Source organism: Apteryx mantelli, chromosome 22 (genome assembly GCF_036417845.1).
Source record: "Apteryx mantelli isolate bAptMan1 chromosome 22, bAptMan1.hap1, whole genome shotgun sequence".
NCBI classification, from domain to species: Eukaryota; Metazoa; Chordata; class Aves; order Apterygiformes; family Apterygidae; genus Apteryx; species Apteryx mantelli.
Genome location: NC_089999.1, coordinates 12,528,413 through 12,550,394, shown reverse-complemented (window position 1 = coordinate 12,550,394; position 21,982 = coordinate 12,528,413). Strand labels below are relative to the sequence as shown.

General features: G+C 40.1%; 1 protein-coding gene across 1 annotated transcript; it reads left to right on the top strand.

Moving 5' to 3' along the window:
- Window positions 1–3,126: 3,126 nt before the first annotated feature.
- CA4 (carbonic anhydrase 4) lies at window positions 3,127–21,733 on the top strand. The gene is made up of 8 exons (XM_013955043.2): window positions 3,127–3,186; window positions 13,794–13,841; window positions 14,636–14,806; window positions 16,905–17,059; window positions 17,810–17,902; window positions 18,176–18,239; window positions 18,698–18,861; window positions 19,990–21,733. The coding sequence occupies exons 1-8, from the start codon at window positions 3,129–3,131 to the stop codon at window positions 20,176–20,178; spliced, it is 942 nt and encodes a 313-aa protein (XP_013810497.1). The 5' UTR covers window positions 3,127–3,128; the 3' UTR covers window positions 20,179–21,733.
- The last annotated feature ends 249 nt before the right edge of the window (window positions 21,734–21,982 follow it).

The window sequence follows — 21,982 nt, the reverse complement described above, 5'->3', positions numbered from 1 at the left end:
GCTGCAGGGATACCCCTGCAAACCAGGCCCTCTCCCCATCTGTACAGAGCCTGAAGACTTCTCTGAGATGCCAGAGCTGTTATTTTAACCACTGAAGAACTTGTATTATGTTGTCTAAAAGGAGACAAACATTGATAAATATCAGCAACCAGCATTACACAATAAGCAAAGCCTTCTACCAATAATTTATCTGTAAAGAAGCCAGAATGCTTCTTAGCCCTTCAGACATGAATTGGTCCACACAAAGAACATCTTCCTTCTGAACTAAACAACTACAGAGGCACAATGTGGACTTCTGTTACAAGAAAGCAGTCATCAGAAATGCATGTGCTTCAAAACCAGGCAAAGCAACTAGACAGGCTATAAACACACAGAGCTAAATATACAAATTAGAGGCACACATCCTTCAAAATATGTACTCATAATCAGACCAAAAGCTGAGTTGTACAATACTAGTATTTTATCACTCACCAAAAGAAGACTACTCATTCACATAAAGAATAGTGCCTTACCTCAGAAATACTGGGAAAAAGAGGGAAGGTTTAATTAACCTTCAGTTTAATTAACAATGGCATCTCGTAGTACAGGATCTAATCCTCACGTATAGCCTAAAACAGATAGCAAACCATTAATGCATCAGACTTGAGCAGAAGATCAAATAAGGGGCCATTCCAAAATGTTTCTAAGTACCCCATTAAAAATGGCTTAGTATTAAAACAAGATCCCCCAACGATACAGCAGGCTCGGTGGCAGAATCATGGCCAACTCGCATTTTTCATATACAATGTGAAGTTTTGGGTTCAGCAGCAGCTGCTACCCATGAAATCCCAGGTCTCCTGCTCAGCAGTTGGAGAGCCCTAGTGAAGAAAGTTACAACACACTAAGTGCTTCTTCCGCCACTCTTGATATTCCCACCTATTCTTCCCTATCCTGTAGCTATGGACACAACTGCAATCATCACACCAGAAAAAAATAACCTTGAGCTTAAGGATCTGCAGTAGACTCTCCACATAATGTTGTTATACAGCCTCTCCAGTCCAGATCCTGACGTGTATTTGAGTTCAATGCACAGAGACCCTAACGTAAAACCCACCTACACTGTAGTTCCTTCCAAAAAATATTCCTAGATGCAAAGATGTCACTGAGAGTTGGTACCTAAGCACTTGTCAGGTAACTTTATTTAGCTAAAAAGTGGACATCACGTGATGTCTGTCCTGCCTATTTGGATTACAAACTTCATAAGGAAAAGAAATGTCTTATACTGTGTCTTGCATGCAGTATCTAGCGCAAATAGAGGCTATTAGTTCGTTCGCATGACTACAATACAAATTACTATCACTTTAATAATGACAGGTTGGGAGTCTTACACAAAAGGACAAAAAATAAAAGAATGAATCTTGAATTTCAAGGACAAAATTTCAAACCCTCAGATATTTTAGTCCTAAACAGAGGGTTTCTACTAGCAGGCTTTTAGCTTTCAGAGAACAAAATACAAGTAGAGTGAGAAAATTTTAAAGAGCTTTGGCTCACCCCCCACTGAAGACCATCCTTTGAAAAGAAAAACACAAAACAAAACAAAACCCCAAGAATAAATGGCTGATGCATACCCCTGAAGGCTGACACCACCTGACACCAACACATCCACTCCCCAAGTTTCTCTCTACGTGCTCAGCATACACCTTGTGGAGATAGCTCCACAGAGACTGCCAAATCAGGAAGTTCAAAAATGCAACAAAATCCCTTATTGTTTTTGTCCCTGCAGCAACTATTCAGCTTCGCACCATGTGCTAGGTAAATCATTGTCTTTTTGTATTTTAATCTACCTAATCCAGGATGGAAAAACACTACCCAACAAATCATCTTTGTGGGAATGTTATTTATAGCCATCCTTTTTATGAATAAAGGGCCTCGTCATAAGTCAGCTGTCAGATTTCCCATTGTTATTGCTAGTCCTGATCCCCTATGTCCCTACTGCAGGCAGCAAAATGGCTATCTGGAGCTCTTCACCTGGACACCCAGTACATGCAAGAAGCTGGTACATGCAGAAGCATTTCCTTGGCTCTTTTTTTTTTTTTTTTTTTTTTTTTTTTTTTAAATTCAGCCCTCTGCAGTGGCAAAGCTTGCAGGATGCCCGAGCTTGCCACAGGCAGCCGGCGTCGGCCACCCCACTGCCTCTGCACCTCTGACAGAGGAGTAGGTCACACATCCTGCTGTCCTCCTTGCTCCCAAACCATGATGCAGGCTGCACCCCCGGACAGAGAGGCGCTGGGCAGAGGGAGAGAGCAAATTGCACTCCCACTTTAATTTTCCTCCTCAGCTGGATCAAAATCCAGCCCCAAATAAAAAGCAGAAAATGTATGTATAACCGAGACTATAGAGCAAAAAGTAGCAGTGCTGCTTTTCTCCACACACCTTTGTTTGTGGAACATAAAGCCCGATTGTCACCAAATCGGGCACGAAGAGTTAAAGTGCTCAGATAGGAAGGCAAAGGGGACAGAAAAAAAATCTCTATCTTATACTACAGTATCGGAATCAGGAAAGTTAAGAAAAAGGATTAGCAAAAAAAGGTGTGCTCTTAGTTAATTCACTAAATGCAAAATCATATATGAGTGAAGTGCCAGGAATGCCACTCAAACTTTTCCTGTTACTGCATACAGAAATCCCATTTTTCAGTCTCACAAATCTTCTCCAAGTCTGAATAGCAATCTGGAGAGTGTGTGTGTGTTTAAACAAAACACTGACCTTAATGCACACATTCACAGTTAATCTGAAATTCATGTGGGCTCTCAGAGAAAATGCTACCAGTAAACAAAAATGTAACATTTTAGTAATAGGTTAACATGTGCCTAGCTTGTAAAGTATCAGTTATTCACTGCAGGACCTTGTTCACTGCTAAAAAATTTTATTCCTCTTGGCATTCATTTGGGGGAAATGAATAAATTTAGGCAAATCAGGAGTAGGGTACATCTGGAGAAATTACAAAGGGGAGGAGTTCACCTTCCTGGCTATGGCTTTCAGGTCTGTCCAGGGCTACTTACTCCAGTATAAAACTCAGAGCAGAAATATGATCACATACTAAGGAGTCTAATCAATTCTGGTTTCAACACTGAGCCTATTTAAAATAGATAATGGAATTGCTGTTCCTTGTCCTGCTCTCTCTGCACACTCTCAAGACTGAGGCAGTAGGTAAGTCCTTGCCTGTTCTTCCTAACCCCATATAACAAGGTTACTCTTATTTATGATTTTTGAATATCAGTGCATACAGTGCAATCTCTCCAATTCTTCTATATGACAAATGGAGAATATGTTTTATTTATTTCTCTCTGTCTTGTATCATTTGTGGAAAATTATCAAATGTAGGCTTCTTTCATGAATGTGTGAGGTTTGGGGCTGTTTTTTTTTTTTTTTTAATCACCTTTAGAGATTCTAGTTTCTTTCCTCCTCCAGGCAAGATTACTGGGGTTTGCTTGATCTCTCTGATTATATATATAAATTCAAAAAGCATGCAAAATTTCTTTGTCTATAAAGTTCTTAAAACTTCAAATAGCTTGTTTTATTTTTCTACTCATATTGCTTTGCCCTTCATGATATAGGATGAAATTCCTATGCTTGCCAACTGAGAGAAAGAACAATGTGCCTTTTGCTGCATTAGTCCAGCAGACTCATCTATTTTTGCATTCTGTACGTAAGTGCACTATGCACTTATGATGACTAGATTAAATAGCGATCTATAATTAGTATTGAAGAATGCAGAAGGTTTTTTATGCTTCTATTAGATCAGAAATACTATAACATTGAATAAATATCCTTTTCTATGTAAATATCAGTGGGCAGTCTCAAAATTAAAAATAAACACTGCAGTCCTTAAGTAGTAATGAAGGGTCTATTGTTTGTACAAAAATAGAATAGACTGCATTAAGAAAAAAAAAGAGATACAATATTATCTGATGTATCAGAGGGAAGCACTGCACCAAGAGCCTATTAAAGGGACAAGGTTTTAAAGCAGATCAAGATTCATTTGCCAAACTTAAAGTAACAGAGGTCTGAGGTGCCCACAAAGTACCTTAAGGAGCACAACAGGAGCACGGGGAAAATGGGGGTGTCTCCCACATTTTATTTCTCTGTTCTTAATTAGTTCTCCATATCCATGAGTCAGTAACTGGCCTTTTCCAGATCATACCTTACAGTTGAAATACTTTTCCACCTCTTTAGTCTGTGTTTTACAGGTATTCTGTCTCCTAAGGCTTCTCACATGCAGTACAGGAACACAGAAACGCAAGGAACCTTTGCTCTTCCAAAGTCTACGGCAACTGTTGCTTGCTTGATATAAATTGATCACCAACTATTTAGCACTCTGCTAAATTTACTGCTCTATTACAGGAACTTAGAAGACTGTTTAGAAAACCTCTATAGGCTTTATTAGCTTAACATTAATAATTAGCACTTCAACAGAAGGAAGTAATACAAGGAAAACATCTATTAATTGTTGTTGCCCCCCACCCCCTTTTTTGCAAGCATGTTTATTTCTACTTTCTTCCCTGAGTGCAGAGACAAACAACATTTTGCTAAGTTAAAAACTAGATGTTTCAAGAAACCTCAACTTTTCAGAATCAGTCCAAATTATTTTTTTATGTTATATTTGGAAGGTATCTACAAAAAGAAAAGGAGGTCTTCCTTGAACTTCATCTGTATCTTACTGCTTTTTAGAACTTATTTGAGTGATATCTACTAATCAGCTCATTTAACATCGCTGCACTGGGGCTGATTTTGTACTCTGGGTAGCTCCATCATACTTAAATAGTCAATGTGAATTACTTCTAATCTTTCAAGTTGCTTTCAGCATTGACCTGGCTTAATATCACTTTTTTTATTATTATTAATAGTCCTTACAGGGCTTAATAAAGGAAGCAAGCTTCATTATCCATATTCTACAGATGGGGAAACTGAGGCACGCAGGTGCAACAACCCACTCACAGACCAACCAGCTGGCTAGAGTCAGGAAGAGAAGCTATTTGTCTTAAATCCCTGTCCATCATCCCATCCACTCACCTTATGGGTCTCAGTACAGCATATTCCATTAATAGCAGTGCTGATGTACCTCAGAAGGTGTGCTTGGCACCTTCTAGAGATCAATAATCCTCAGGTACAGCTATCAGACAGGCAGAAGTGAGGCAAAATGTGGATATGTCTGGGAAGCTCCAACAGGAATATTCCAAACCTTTTGAGAAAGAGTTTATGTTAACAGTAAATTCAGTGTAGAGTCATCCAGAGTACAACAGCTGTAGAGGATAGTGCTCTGCTTCCATCTGGAAGTTTTGTAGGGGGGTTACAACAAGCACCGAGCGTTTCTGAAAAATAATTTTCTTTTAAGGGGAATGGAGGAAACCCCAGTATGTTTTAGCCTTTGTCTTTATCACAGACCAGGACTCAACCGTAAGAAGACATTCTCCCACAGTCCATGCTCTGGTGCTCCAAAAGATTGACACGTAATAGAATACAATTCCTTTTGTTTTCTGTATTTCTACCTGTGTACTTTTAACTTTCACAAACATAAAATTTACATAACCATGCTGATACTGACATTGTCAGCATTAATTCTTGGTCTCATGTTTCCTCAGGGCCATTAAAATAGAGAGTATACCTGATATCTCTATGAGCAGCATAAAAAGAGATTCCAGAGGAAAAGGAAATAGAGGCAGTAAGATACTTTAACTTCTATTTCCAGCTCTAATAGCACAGTCTGCATACATACTTACAGTAGTATTCCAAATCCATTTTAAAGTTGGCAAAACCAGAATGACGTTACTAAGGTACACACCAGGATGAAAAGTTGCATCTTTAGATGTTTAAGAAAGGAGAGCAAGAACTGCATTATAAGACCTAGAATACATGGTAAAAGCAGTAACCCAGAGCTGCTTTAGGAGAGAAAAATTTTGAACTGTCTTCTCTCCACCCACCTAATCCAGCACATGATAAAATACAACTGATAAGATATCACTGACATTATCTCAAGGTAGTTACCTCGATTGTCACAGTGCAGACAGACTTTTGATCTCAAATTATGATCATTATGCAGGATACCTTGCTTAGGGCTTTCTTCCCTTTCTTCCTGGTAATCATTCAGGCTGGCAAAATAGTTCTAAAGCCTTATCTGAGTCAGCCTATGATCATCCATACATATCTGTTTTGGCTTACACTTGGAGGGGGCTCATGCATGAGAGAGAAGGATGGACACAGACTGCTTGACCAGGATGCCTGAGGATGCAGATCCTGTCATTGCAGAGCACATTCACTTCTTTCACAGCTTATGATAAAGGCACAAACGTGTAAGGCATCGTAACAAGTTCATTCTCATTTTCTCTTTGACACCAAAATTCAGCAAAAGACAAAACAGCACTTGTGGCAGAGCAATAGACAAGACAGTGGAGACAGAGTGGCTATTTATCTTCAGTTGGTCATAATAGCCTGTTTCTGTGGGTTTTTGAGGGGTGAGGAGGTGAAAGAAGGCCAGCAGGCAAAGAAACAACATTGTGTATTATTGGAAGACCCCTGACAGGCAGCTGCAGACAGAGTTAGAGTCATATATGGAATAAACTTTGAAATGTTTTTAACCTTTTACATTTCCGTAGCCAGCCAGACATGGCCTCCAGATACATCTGCATTGCACAAATAGATAAATTTGTGTCAGCAGAGGAATGCCTTGATACTCTTCACATGAGTCTGGGTGACATTATTCAAGAGCACGTGCTGTGCTCTGCGGTCACACCTTGCTGTAACCTTCAGGTGCTGCATTGCCTCGTCCTGCTCTAGCACCTGGCCATACCCAGGTGACAAATTACATTACTTCAGCTGATAGATTATCTCCTTTCTCCTGCAGCAAAAGGTATCAGCATAAGAATTAGAATATCCTTTATGTGCTGCATAAGGACATGAGTTATGCACTGTGACACTTAAGAAAACTGGAGTCATGGCTGCTCATAGCTCTTACCTTTAGATTTTGAAAACTGGAGGCAGAAAAGCATTTTCAGAGAAAGGCACTGCTGTGAAACACCTTCCTCTTTGCTGTCCAGATAACCAGCACAAACCTTCAGCTCTTGAAGGTGCGCTGCAAGGGCCAACTCCTCAGCTAGCTGGCTGCAGGTGCACGGGCTTTTCTCCCCTGCCTGTGGCATTGCAGGAGATGCTTTGTCAGTCGGAGGCACAACATATCTAATGGCCTGTTCTTAGGTTTTCCTTCACATTTCTAGGCATGAGATCAGACATAAAAGACTGGAAAAAGGAGGATAAAGTATTTTTGGTTGAATTAATTCTAAAAGATAACCAAAAAAAAAAAAAAAAGGGATTTCTCAGATTTTTGTTTGGCACTGCCTCTGTTGTAAACAAAGCAAAGCAAATTACTCTGCAGAAGCAAGTCACCTTTGCCCTGGATACCCATTTCTTGTTCAAAGCCAGCTTTCTCCTTTGATATGGCAGATTTATCATGACAATTATGACAGAGGCTACAACAGTATCACAGGTCACAGCTGAAAACATTTTCCTCACTCTGACACAACAGAAGAAATCTGCAAATGTTTATAGAGCAAATACAGAATCCTTCCAGTCTCTTTAGAGATCTGATTCTTCCTTTAGCTCATACTGTGTTACAGGCTCCGACCTCACTGTACACGTGGCTTATGTACACATTTGCAAATTACAAACGCAGTGCTTGGATCAGATGTCGTTCCTTGTAACACTTCACTATGGTAGCGAACTTTATCTTCAAGGACAATTCTCTCTAATGGACTGGAACGCATATCCATGCAGATGCATTGCACTGTGAAAAACAGAATTTCCCAGTAAATGACAGTAGGAGAGATGGATGATCACTAATGTTTGTTTTTCCATGGTTAGAGATGCACAGATCTACAACTAAATATTTGGAACTGATTTTGCCTGTCAAAGTGGTTGATCAGGATTTCCTGGGGGTGTGTAATACTTAAAAAATATGTAAGTAGACATACGGAGATACAGAAAGACAGATTTAGATTCCACTTGCTGTTAAGTTGCTTAGTCTTTTGTACTAAAGAAAATAAGTTTTGCAAAGCAAGTTAGAAACAGAACTAGCACAATACAAACCCAAACGAAGACTACACTGCATGCACAACTAGCATTTAGGCTTTTCCTGGAAAGGCAACCTTCCTTCCAGTGCAATGCCAGGGCTCGCTGCAGGTTTACTGGCTGGATTTGAATCAGGTGGACGATAGAGCAGAAGTGGGAACGATGACGTTCAGGGCAGCCCGAGCTTGCCGAAAAGTGGCAGTGTGGCGTGAGCACTGTCAGTCGTGTGTCTCAGCAAACAATGACTTGTCAGAGGGGACGCAGCTGACATGGGGTGACAGCAGAGACCTACCGGGGCAAACAAAGGAGTCGGTCAGTGAGTGAGAGTGAAGGGATTTTAGCTGAAGAGCAACAGAGGATATTCTTACTGTCTCAATACTTTGGGCCATTGGTGGCATAAAGATCATTCACACTTCAAGAGATTAAATATATTTAATAAAACCAGCTAACACTCAGCATATGAAATTTAGAGATTTCCGGACATGCAGAAGGACAAACACTGCTTTAGTAATGGACAAATTTAAAGGGCAACACTCAAACAGCCTGACCCAGGCCTGCCTCGCTGCCTTGAGGGGCTTCCAAATCACCATTTGGGAGGTCAAGTAGGGCAGTAAGTGAGGAACAAATAGGACAAAGTCGATTTGGGAACTTATATGGAATTCAGGCAATCTGACCATGGTCCAAAGAGCTTAAGGGTCTTTTCTGAGATCACACAATAGCACATTGGCAACCTGCTAAGACCCTGGCTTCAAGTTAGAAGCACTGTCCTCTGTGGAGTCGCGTCAGTGAACAGAAGAGGGAGTTCTCAGCTGAAGTAATTTTTCCCTCAAGTTTCCAAACTGGGCTTAATAGCTAAAACAATTGAAAACATTTACAATAAAATGAAAACAATACGTAATTGTATTGTTTTGTTGCTATTCTGGTGCCAAGAAACAGCTTTGGTTAGGAAATGAGTTGTAAATTTGACAAGGAAGAAACAGAGATAAGTGGTAGGCCTGCTTACTTGCCAAAAGAGACTCCCTAAATTTAACTGTCTTGAACTTTGTGAAGGAAGAGGAGGTCTTCGGCTCAGTTCAGCGCTAGTCTAAATTAAAACACTGTGAAGTCAAGGTGATACCTATTACATGATGCACCGTGACTTAAGTCAGGAATCCATAATACAATGCAAGAGTCAGATACGGTTGATAAAACGGTAATTTTAAGTCCAGATGCCCTCATATGTATACTGAATTATATTACTTCCAAGGGTGACAACAAAGCAGGTATCTCTATTTAATGCCAATAAGGCAAGGAGCCTTTTGATACCTAGTATCTAATACTGTCCTGAGCAAAGTGTGGGTGCTCATGGCTTAACTCGCTTGTGCCAGCAAGCTAGTAAAAACCAGGGGAGTAAGCTATGAAGCCCTCCAGGGCAGCTATTACAACAACAGTTTGAGCACTACAGCTACAGAAAAGAAAAAAAAACGAACAAAACCCCCAAACAGCTGTGCATTTTTCTGGGCAGAAGCAGTGGAGAATGCAACAGCCTTGAAAAGCAAGGGCTGGATAGAAATTGCAAGTGGGACTTGGTGATCCATGAGAGCTATGCTCTGTCACTGTGTGACTTGTAAATCTTCATGTATTTCATACAGAGAGTTTATAGTCTTCTCTCTCACCTCACCTCCAAAAGTGCAATAAACAACAAGAATTAGAAAATTATTTAGGCTAAATCTGAGTAAGACAATACATAAAGTAAGCATAGTTGAGCAGTTATGAAAGATGCCAAGACAGCAACTCTGAGAGAAGAGTTCTGCCTTTCTCACCGACAGCGGCAAACCCAGGAGCCCTGATGGGGTAACGGTCCCATCCTGGCAGCTCTCTGGGGCAGGCACCGGTGCCCCGCTGGAAGGAGGGGAGGGAGGACAGGGCCCCTCCGCCACCTCATCACCACTCCCTCATGTCGCCTCTCTGCTGCTGCGCTCTATGCTCAGGTTGCCTCCAGAAGGAAGCAAGAAGGCATCCGGGAATTTGTCATGGTGGAGAAGATGATCCTGAGTCTGTCCTTCAGTTGCAACCATTATACACTAAACAACAAGAAAGTGGCAGAGCTGAGACTGGAGTGAAAGAGGAGCAGGGTCTGAGGGACACCAGACAGGATCTGCCAGGTGCTGCCAGTCCTGTGAAGAAGGGAGCTTCAGAGGAAGAGGGGAAAGACTTCGATATGGAAACAGTGGAAGGGTGAAGGGCAGGGTGTCACACGATGGGACAAAGTAAGGATGGATGAAGCAAGAACAGGAATTACAGATTATGAAGGAACTGTCTGAATGCTGTAAACAGCAGGGAGGGAAAAGAGATTGTTTAGGGTGGTTCAATGGTATTTCTAGGAGTGATGGGATGCAGATAAGCAAGTGGAAAATGTAAGCTATTAAACAGGAAACATTTCCTGACAGTGAAGTCTAATAGACTGTGTAAAAGTCTCCTAAGGGAAGTGGCAGGAGCCGCTGAGACAATTAAAACAAGACTAGACAACATACCCTAGGGTATAATCGTGCCTCAGACCACGGACAACTGACTGGATAAGACAAGTATCAGTTGTTTCTTTCCTACTTGACTCAGGAATTAAGCCCGGGGTGGGGGGAAAGGACCATTTTAAATGCAAGGTCTGTATACACAGGGAGGAATCACACCTAAGCCAAATATTATTCAGATGCAAATTCTGCTGGCAAGTGACACAGGGTTTGGTAATTTTGGTTTTTCTCGAGCAGTACCTACGCAAAACATCCTGTTCTTTAAAGTTACATTACCAAAAAAAAAAAAAAACCCTTATTCACAATAATCAGTAATTCATTGTTTGCGCAGCCATTCTGCAATGTTTAATTATCTCATTGTTCAAGGTTTAACAGCTTTAAGGACCTTTTTTTCTTAAGAATTGCTGAGTTTATATCCTGTTCTACTGCACTGATACTATCCAACTTCCTAAACCACAACTGTGATAACTACTTGATAGAAAACCACTATTTCTTTATTAGTTTGTAGACGTTAGAAGTTTTGCAAAAAGCCTGCAACAATTAGATGCTGATTATTGGGCCTAAGTTGCATTCAACAGGAGCAGAGCAGAATCCTCATAAGTCTTGGATATAAAGCAACAGTACCCACCAAAGGGCTGGGTTTTTTTCTCTTTAGCTTTTCTCCCCAGCATCTGGATGTGCAGGCTGAAAGATTTTTTACTGTTGTCATTTGTCCATCTGCTAAGATTGGATTGAAACCTGCAAGTTTATTTGCTAGAGCCTACCAGACATCTATCAGCTGGTAATGAGATGTGGTCACTTGGTTTGAAAAGGGTTGGTCTTGGACTCAGCAATAAAAGTCTCCATAACCCACTCCTCTGCTTCCCTCCTCTGATATAGAGGCACTGGATCAGGATCACTGACAGTACAATTCGGTGGTATTTGTCTTTCCTCAGCATTTCCCATGCTCTGCGTTGATTGCCTTGGTTCTTTGGTCACGGTCTAAAAGCTCCACAGGCTGACACCTGATGAATAATGCACTTGCTGCATTTACCCTTAATCGTGACTCATATTGACTGTGAAATTTGATTTGCACTGCAGCAACGCTTTGATGTCTAAGCCATGATCACGCACCCATTGTCCGAGGCACTATACAAACCCAGAACAGCAGAGCTTGTTCCAAGGATGTTACAATAGACAGGCCAGAACATCTCCAACAGCCTTCCTTTCTCACCTGCCAGCTTTCCTCTCGGGTCCATCTCACACCCAACAGCTTGAGTCCAAACCTTTGCAGGTGACTATCCTCTCACACTGCATATGAGCCATATCCATCAAGCGTTTGCGCCTGCAGTACAGCATTTTTTCCCCTGGAGGTTCATGCCCCTGTAGCTTGCAAAGGAAGCTCCCTCCAGCTCACAGCAATTTCTAAAGCATATGCTGACAACTGGGCTACAGCAGATGCCAAAAACACTTCTTCAGTTATTCACTCATGCAAACACTGACACATATTAAACATAATCAAACACTGTGGAGATCAGCTTACCGAGTATTTGCTAGGCTTTTATTGATTAACAGGTTGATAAAGGCGCTTGGTGCCATTCCGCACTTGGTACTTCCGTTCTGTTGTTTCGGAGCGGAGAGGACAAACCACTTATCGCTGTGGGAGGTGCAGCCACCACCGAATGCACACAGTCCTGAACGAAACACAACCACCAGTTTTAGAAATTGCAGGTTCTAAAGCTAAGTTTTGTATATGTTTAGTAGGGTGTCAAAAAAAAAATTTCTCAAAACCAATTTTTTGAGAGACTTAATACAAAATATTAATGGAACAACAATGTAGAAATCACTTCAGTTTTTACAACAAGGATGTACAAAGTTCTTTGTTCACTTTTCTTCACAATATTACTAAATAGTTGCTGAACTAGAAAGTGAGTCAACTTTATTTATAGTTTCCAGCATAAATTAAAATTTTGTGAGGAACAGAGATGAACTAAAACACTATCATTTTTTCAAAAAGATTAAATTCATTACCACATGTTCATCCAAACCTCCCCCCTTTGTTGTTCTAGTTAGCCACATTTTATATCAAGGTTCTACTCAGGAATTTTTCTAAATGCTTAATAGATGGTATTGCTGTGTTACCAATATGAAGATTAGGTGTTAAAAAGTTATGAACCCTTCAGCAGAATTGTTATAAAAGGTCACAAATTACGGTACTAAGTAATCTAATGACATGTAGGACTCCATAACAGTCTCTAAAAATTGATTAACCATTTATTAAAAATGTCTAAACCTAGACAAACTATAATATTGATCATGATTATATTTTCAATAAGTTACCATGCCCAGAGGCTTTGTATTCTTACTGATCACTAGTTAAATAGTTCAAAAGAGCTATTCCTTGTTAAACTCTGTTTAAACTTTATTACTGTCATAAAACTATCCTTGAAATACGCTGCTATAAGCAAAATAGTCCTTGCTTTCCTGCATGGATGAACACATAGTTAAATTGAGTCAGCTCTCTTCCTCTGAATTTCACGTTTCCTCTGACACTGAAAAAGCAAGATTAAGACATTCTAATGAAAACTTCTCCACCTCTCTGTTTGGAGTCTCAGCTGAATTAGAATGAGGATTCCTCATGTCTTACGGAAAACTAAATTTATCATTTCTTAAAATTCCTTACTGCACCATATAATCTGTAGTGGTTCCTGAAACCAGATGAGATGAGTCTTTTTGCATAAGTGAATTTCCAAAGAAATTAAAGAATGGCAAGTACAGAACTGATAAAAGGAAATACCCTTTAACACTTCATATATTCAGAGTGTGGAACCCTTGCCTCAAGAAGTTGCTGAAGCCAAGGGCTCAAAACTAAATTATTTAGAATTGCAACACCCCCCCCCCCAAACTGTAATATTTCATGGTAGCACAGTTTTGGGGAGGAATATTAACAGGTGTAAACTGATTCATTAAGGACTAGGAGGAGCTCTAAAGAGAAGATGGAGCTGCCTGCTGCAGGGTAGAAACGATTAGAAATGATTGCATGCTCTGTACTGCTAGGAAATCTTTAGCAACAAGCTCTCTTTACAACTGAAGAACTCACTTCTTACCAGCCACCGTTGCTTGCATATTAAAGCAATCTGTACAGTTTCTCTTTCATCTAATTCCATATGTCTGATCGGTTACATTTTGTTTGTTTGTTTGCATGTGGAGGCCACTGGTGCTATCAGTCACAGAAGCACGAACTGCCAAACTGTGAAGGTACTGTGAACAACTTATTTCTGATCGCTTCAGTGTTTGGACTCTTCTGTTTTCCAGAGGACCTCTTTGTAAAAATAATGCAAAAATTCACACAGCTTAGTTTTTAACACTGCACGACCATGCTATATATAAACACAAGTGAGAAACAGGATACCTGAAGAAAGGGATAAAGATATGCTGAAGAAGCCAACATTTTTTCTAGCTATTCATTTTATTTCGATCAAGACTGATACTACAAATATAAAAATAACTTAAAATGTGCTCTAGAGGTAATCATCTCGGCAAGCTGGATACAGCCAGCTATTTAAATTCTAATGAAGAGAGTTAAGAAAAAGCTTTATATTCTACCTACAGCTGCACCTCTGTTTTGCTTTCCCAGGAGCAGCAACTTGGCCCGTTCCCTTGTTCCTCGCTATGTCCAGTCCAGCCGCCTCTGAAACCCACTGTGCTGGATTTGGGCTTTTCTCCCCCAGCACCACCTTTCTTTTTTGCTACAGTTGATGATCAGCCAGTCAATCTTGGCAATAGTTCACTTTCTATTTTATGGCTATTTGCACGTGCATCTTTTCCTGTTAAACTTAACAGAACGTTCTTGAAGCACATGAATATTTTTAAAACAAAGCAAAAAAATGGCATGCCAAAAAGTTTCCTTTATTTAATTCCACCATACAAAGACCTTTTTTTCAAAGATGTCTCCAATTTCTAAAGCAAGAACATATTCACAGTTAGGGTGTTCTGGCTTTATAAAGGATTCATAATCTACAGTAAAAAATATGTTTTTCTCCCTTAAACAGATCCTCGAAAATGGCATTTAATAACCACCACCTGCAAAGGAAGCAAACAGTCACCTATCAATATTGTCACCAAAAATGTCATTTATGACAGCAGCCTGAAGCCACTGAATTTTGAAGGATACGATGTTAAGGGGCCTTCAAAATGGAACCTAGAAAATAATGGACATACAGGTGGGTACTGTCAAAAGTGTTACTATGGGGTTTACTTGTGGAAATTACCTAATTTTTGGATCCTGGACTTGTTCCTTGAGCTTCCCAGGAGGAATTGGCTCTGGTGTGTGCAGAAGGAGAGCTCTAGATGTCTAGGGAAGCTCTACACCAAATAGCAGCCTCTGGGCTGGCGTGGCACAAGCGTGTCGGGGCTCAGGGCAATATTTCTGGCAGGGGTGTATCAGGTCTGCCGAGTGCTCCTATACCCTTCATTGCTGAGCTTGCACTTCCTTCACAAAGTCTGGGAAGCAGTATCAGTAATGATGTTTCAATGATGTTATGCTAAATTAGTTTAACTTCAAAAAGATTAGTTGTAATTTTTTTTTTAACTAACTATTAGTATTCTAAAAATGTTAGATGTGCTGTTGTGACTGCCAGATCCCTAAAATGGGAAGTTGCAAGGGTCAAATATTTTCCTAAATTAAAATGTAAACATAGGTAGGTAGAGAAATAGGTAGATTTTTACAGCTGGAGAGAATAATGCAGTTCTAGTTTAAAACATCAGTATTATGTACATATTTTGATTTTTCACTAATATGCAGGTTAATGACTTTCTGGTTACAGAAGGATATTCTAGAAGCTCCATATTACAGTTGCTGCACACAGAAATATCTTTTATGTGAAAATTAATATTCATGAAGATTGGTCAGATCACTCATCTTCCCCAGACATGTGAAAAGATTAGGGTTTTTGTCTGGGCTTTTTAAACGTCTTTCTTCTGAGGGCAACCAGTTCCTGTGGTACAACGAGAACCACCCTGGAACTGTTATTGTTATATTACAGCAGCAATAAGAAGCTCTCCAGGAGATTAGAATGTCATTGTATTAGGTGATGTGCACACAGTAAAGGTCAGTGTCCCAAAGGTCTCACAATCTAAATACATAAAGCCAACAAAGATACATTACTAATCCATTTTTCAGATTAAAAAAAGCATAAAAAAGCAAAGTAATTAAATGACTCTCACAAGCTCCACATTCATCTGGAATTTGGAACTAAAATGAAATCTCTGGGGCTTCAATCCAGGGCTTAAAACAACCTTTTTGATTAAAAAAAAATATTGTGCTTAATGTAGAGATCTTAATTATTAAATTTTTTAAATATATCCCAAATGCCTCAAACACAGGAAGTGAACATAAGTTATAACTAGAAAAATATCTTCTTTAAGATTCTGTTTTGCTGTTAACAATCGAGCAAGCATCACATTAAATAGATATAATGACTTAAACCCTTAGCCTTAAGTAGCAGCACTACTCTCAATTAAAACAATCAGATTCACCATTTGAGCTAAATAATAGCGTCTTTAAACCCTGCACAAAATAAATAACTATTACAGTGCACACAATAGGAGATAAAAATGATCCTTAAAACCAAATAACCTGTGATCAAGTTTACTTTCAAGACAACATTCATGTGCTTTGGTAGCGGGTGTTCTCCTAGAGGAAAGATGCAGGAATATCAGATCTTCCACCTGGTGAAGCAGCTCTGACTCCGGGGGCTGTAAAGGCAACGAACGCTCCCGACCATTCTCAGCACAGTCAAGGAAAGACCACCTATTAACCCCTTCAATGTAGCTGATGATGCCACAGAAGATAAATAGAGGGGGGATCATAAAAGGCTATTTAAACACTTTCCCCCCTAGAACAAGCCATACAAGTACTCTGCCCTTTTCCACCGTTTTACAGAAGGAAACAAATATCATCAAATGCACTTTACAGCTCCAGCCGAGGTCAAGCAAGTGAGGCCATGAGTCACTCGAGCTTGCCGAGCAAATCCAGGGTGCAAATAGGAACGGCTGGATGCTCCCAGTGCCCTGCCCTAGGCAAAGGATGCATATTGCTGCAAAGTGGGCCAGCGGATTTCTCATCTCAAATTAATCTCAACAAGCATTTTGTGAGAGTTCAGCTTCTGCAGTGCTGAACTGCTGGAACACTTGGCATGAAAAACTGAGCCACAGCTTTGGAATAAATTTGAATCTAAAGAACATGCATCTCTCTAGTCTCCAATAATATTAATATACAACTTAAATATATATTTTTAACTACTTATTTGTTTTCTCCAGTTAAAGCAACACTTAGCACATCCCCTAAAATTGGAGGCGGAGGTCTGAGAAGAAAATACAAGGCCATTGAACTTCATTTCCACTGGGGAGTCCAAGACATCCACTACCTGCCTGGGTCAGAGCACAGCATAAATGGCGAAAAAGCAGCTATGGAGGTAGGTGGATAGGTGGTACCTATGGGGTACAGCCGGCAGCGAGCAATGCTGGCTTTTTGTGATACTACTGCATGAAAACCAACTGGCCAGTTCCCCTGTGAAACTGCAGTAGTGGAAATAAGGAGCTGCGGATGCATTGCTTGCTAATCAGATCACATGGAAAAAATCCTATGAGTTTTGCATAGCAAAGGCACAAGAGATGCAACAAATCTGGGCTTGTTTAGCCTTTTGGGTGGAGAAATATTTCAAAGTCTATACACTGTGATTACCCTCTCACACTGCTTATTCAAACACTTCTGGGATTGCAACCATAAAGTGAGTATGCAAATGGGGGGCGGGGGGGGGAGAAAAAAAGGTCTCTTCAAGGCAAGGCAAGTCACTGGTGCTGATGCACATGGGTTGGTGACCATCCCTCCTTCCAAGCCATGAAGTAAAAAGCTGTTGCATTGTAGAGGCTGAAAATTGAGGGTAGCAGCAATACACAGAGCACTTCAATTTTACTTACGTGATGGGAAGATGTATGAAATGAGGCTGCTCTTGTTGAAGGAAGCTTCAAATTATAGTCCATTTATTTCACAGTTCTTGTTGCAGTCATGTGCCCCATGGAAGCTGTTTTTCCCTGGCCTGGGAGCAAAAAAGCAGCCCTGGTTCCACCCCAGCATAGTCACAGAGCAGCAGCCAGGCTATATTTATATCAGCTAACTGTACAGAAAAGGAACAAATAATTGGCCTTGAACTGTTGTGTTACAGCTTCATATTGTCCACATAAGAGAAGATCTTTCAGATATAACAGAAGCAAAGAAAAATGAGGACGGTGTGGCTGTGTTAGCATTCTTTATAGAGGTAGGTAGCCAAATTTTTAATTGCTGTCTCAAACCTGCATCTACCAGCAATTTGTCTCAGGATTGGACTGTCTGTGTTACAGTAGTCCAAGACTTAAACTTCCCTGATTTCTACAAGTGTGCAGTCCCAGCACTTAGCTACTTAACACTTTTCTATATTCTGCTTGCTGTTTTCTATTAGCTTTGTGGTTTGCTTCTGTTTTATTCACTATTAATTTAAAGTAACCAGTTTTTTGGAAATGCATGTTTTGGAATCAAAATATTTCCATTTCAGGTTGGAGACGAAAATAAAAATTATGCAACTCTAATAAATGAATTAGACAATGTTAAATTCAAAGGTAAGACATTTGGATTGCTCAAAGAGCAACATATATTTATTTTGAGCACATATGCTGCAAGGTAGTTCAATTTTAGTTAAGATTGTTACTTGAGACTCAGAGCCCAAGGATAAAGATTAGTTCAGGTACTCAGAGCATCACAGGCAGGAGAAAATCTAGTTTTCCAAATTTGCCAATAAAGAAAGCCCTAAGCACCAAAATGAGTATTTCTGCTTCTGCAGGAGGAAGCAAAGCAAGAAAAAAAATGCAGGTTTTTAACACAAGAGGTGTGCATAATCTGTGCTCTGTGAGCTCCTCAAACTGGCAGTCAGTGATTTCTCAGGCAATACACCATGGCTGCTGCAGCCCAGGGAAGCATGCCTGGGGCTGAGACTTTAGGTAGCCTTTAGCAGCAGCTGCATGTGAAGACAAGCGTGAACAATCCTGTTAAAAACTGTGTTTCTGCGCTGTTTGCACAGGGAAAATGAGACAAATGGACCCTTTGCCACTGGACTCTCTTATCCCACGTGAAGATGATCTGGCAAAATACTATCGGTATACGGGGTCCCTCACCACCCCTGACTGCCACGAGGATGTCATCTGGACGGTGTTTGAGAAGCCGGTGGAGCTCAGCCTTGCTCAGGTACCTTGCAGAGGGATATCCCGAAAGGTTGGCTTATGGTTATCTTGCCCCTCTGACTTCCTGTTCACCCTCATGATTTAATACAGAATCATTTGCTTCTCCACTGCTCCGTTGCATTCAGCCTAATCACAAAAAAATTCAGACTGACACTGCTTGGACAAATGTACATTTCCCAATGTGTGCCTGACTTCAGTCTAAGCCTACGTGTAGTCACAAGTGCCAGTTTTGACAACATCACTTTATAGCCCTATTACATCTTCTCTCAAAAAACATCAGGAAAAGGGAAGGAAGGAGGAATGACATGGTGGAAAGAAAGCCAAACCAAACCACAGGTATATGCGTAGTTCAGTGTTTCATCCATCCACAGCACTTTGCTATAGCCATCTGCTTGTCCCCAAATTCCACTGCTTTTCTCCTGCTCTGGTACTAGAACGGAATACTTTAAAATCGAAAGTTGGGTCTATCAGCTTTAGGCAACCCATTTTTGTCCTACAAAGACAACCAGGACACTGAGACATGACTGCCTATAAAAGGGAGAACGTTCTACAGAGAGAGCACATGATAAAGAACTGAGATGTTCTGGAGTGGAGTCTTGGTAATACCACCCACTAGCACAGTCTGGGCGAGAGTCAGCATCTGTATTTTTGTTCCTTATCTGCAATACACTCATAATCAATTTAGCCACAGGGCAGTGCTCAGCCACGTACCATTGAGCTTAGCAGAGCACACAAGGCAGTGAGCTGCTGCCTGCTCTGGGCCAGCTTCTTGCTGCAAGAAGTCAGAAATCTGGAGCTAGGAAAGAGAAGAGGCACATAATCCTAGCCCCTGGCTTTGGGTCACTCTGATGTGACATACAAGGACAAGACTAAATGCATTAAGACTACTGGTCTAACCAGGTCCTTGAGTAGGACAAAAGCCTGTGACTCACACAGAAAGGAAGTCTAGACGACTTCTGAAGCTAAAGGAAGGTATCTGTTGTTGACCTCTGGCAGTAGCCTCCATCACAAAGTTTCCTGCAATGTTTAACACACAACAATGTCACAGAGCGAGGCATGGCAGTTTAAAAATATCACAATTTCCAATGTTTCACGGAAAAAGAATGTAACGCTATTTTCTAAATGTCCACAGGTTTCTCAGTTCTCAATGGTTCACTTTGGTGACAAGAACTCAACAAACATGGTTGAAAATTTTCGGCCTGTTCAGCTTCTGAATGCCCGAAGTGTGTTTTGGTCCGGTACCAGCCCCCTGCTGCCTCCTGCTAAGGTTTTAATGTTGGTCCCAATCCTGACGTATGTCCTGAGTTCTCTCTTTCAATGAAGATTTCTCACCTCATTCAAGGTTCTAGGGTTTTTAAGAGTTATTTTTTTTTTGGTTTGTTTGTTTTGGTTGTTTTTTGTATCAAGTATTCTCTCCGCCAACTCATGAATTATATCTGAATACAGAATTTAACCTTTTTCTCCTCCAGACACTAACCACCTAAAAATTTTTAAAGGACTTCTGTTGCTGCTCTTATGTAAAATGAAACCCATTGCACTAAATTACAAGAATCATAAGGAACTGTAAGATAAAGGTATGAAGATTTTAATTTAAAAAATACTTACAGAAACATTAAGATGGATTATCTGGAATCCTGTAGTTTTAACACAACCTTGGAAGAACACTTAACAAACTATGCAGAGGACCTTTAGGAGGAATTTGTTCTTGAGTGCCTAAGAAGGGTCTTGTTTATTAGAAGTTTACATTCAGCACTGCAAATCAGGAACACTGAACTGTCTGGAATAATTCACATCACCCCTACATTTGCCAGCACGAAGATACAATACAGAGCAAACAAATGCTCACACACAAATGAGCAACATCTGCGTCTTCCTATCCAGTGAAGGATACATGACAAATTTCATCTGTACTCATACAATTTTTTTCCCTCCTCCTTCAGTATATCTAAATTAATTTGTAGATAAGGATATTGGATTCTTTACAGGTAATCTACTAATTCTGGATTTCAGGTCAATAGGTTTCACAACTGAGACTATTTATTCAGCCTAATACAGCTTCCTACTCTCGGATGTCCACAGCTGACACAATGTGCTAGAGAGAAAAAGGGAAGCTCAACCACATGTACTAATTGCACATCTGTGGAAATTCCCTCTCTTTGGAGGATTGCCTTTGAAGCATGAGACTTTGATGATCCTATATAGTTTTGATTTGCATAATAAAATGGGACAGCTCAAGAAATGGCTCTTCCCAGTATCACATCTTAGAAGCTTTTAAATTTCAGTTTAGAAATATGTGAACGTTTCCATCTGTTGTTTTTTTTTAATAATAACATGCCTGTAAAATATACACATATGGTTAAGATCTATATTTTTTCCAAGAAGATTGTAATTTGAACTGATTTCTTCAGACCTTATCCAATTACTTATAGGAAAGCTCAATATATTGAGAAATGGGATTTCCGGATAGTATTCCAGTTCTCCCTCTGAAGATGAACATAGCTGGCTGTTTCCTTCAGCTAATGCCATATAACTTGCTGCTGCTTCATTAAGAATTTTAGATTATGGCCATGCCAAAAAATAGAATTTTCTACTAGCAAAATTATATTTTTTTCCTTAGGACAACATTTGCAGCGATAGCTCTACGTGACAGCTACATGGTCATTTTCAGGAAAATCACACAAGACTTACTAAACACAGCTCACCAAAGGAGAAAAAGCAGGATGAAAAATTATTTTCATATATAGCAATCAATAATATAAGCTTTAAAACCACGTGTGAAAGCAAATTCACCTTCTTACATTTAGAGGAATAGTTAGGACTTTAACTGTACTTTTAGATAATTAAAAAACTTTTGAGAAGCAAACATAAATGAAAGATTAAAGCTGAATGAGACCTACTATATCTTCATTGCCTTGAGTTTTTATTTCTCTTGTTCTTCCTGAGGAAGATCCATACAACAAGCATTAAGAAAAGGAAAGTGACATTTTTTCCAGTTTCTTCACAAAGTTTCTCATTGGGTTTGCTTTTCCTCGGGGTGGGTGGAGGCTCTGGAGGGAGTTACACTACATTTGGACATTACTGATATCGACAGGCTTCTGGATCTTTTTCTTCATGGGGGTTGCCAC

Excerpts from the sequence above, each read along its gene's own strand:
- CA4 (XM_013955043.2), top strand. The coding sequence starts at position 3,129 with ATGGAATTGCTGTTCCTTGTCCTGCTCTCTCTGCACACTCTCAAGACT. Across the intron at positions 3,187-13,793 it reads TCTCAAGACTGAGGCAGTAG|GCCACTGGTGCTATCAGTCA; the intron begins GTAAGTCCTTGC and ends TTGCATGTGGAG. Across the intron at positions 18,240-18,697 it reads AGACAATGTTAAATTCAAAG|GGAAAATGAGACAAATGGAC; the intron begins GTAAGACATTTG and ends CTGTTTGCACAG.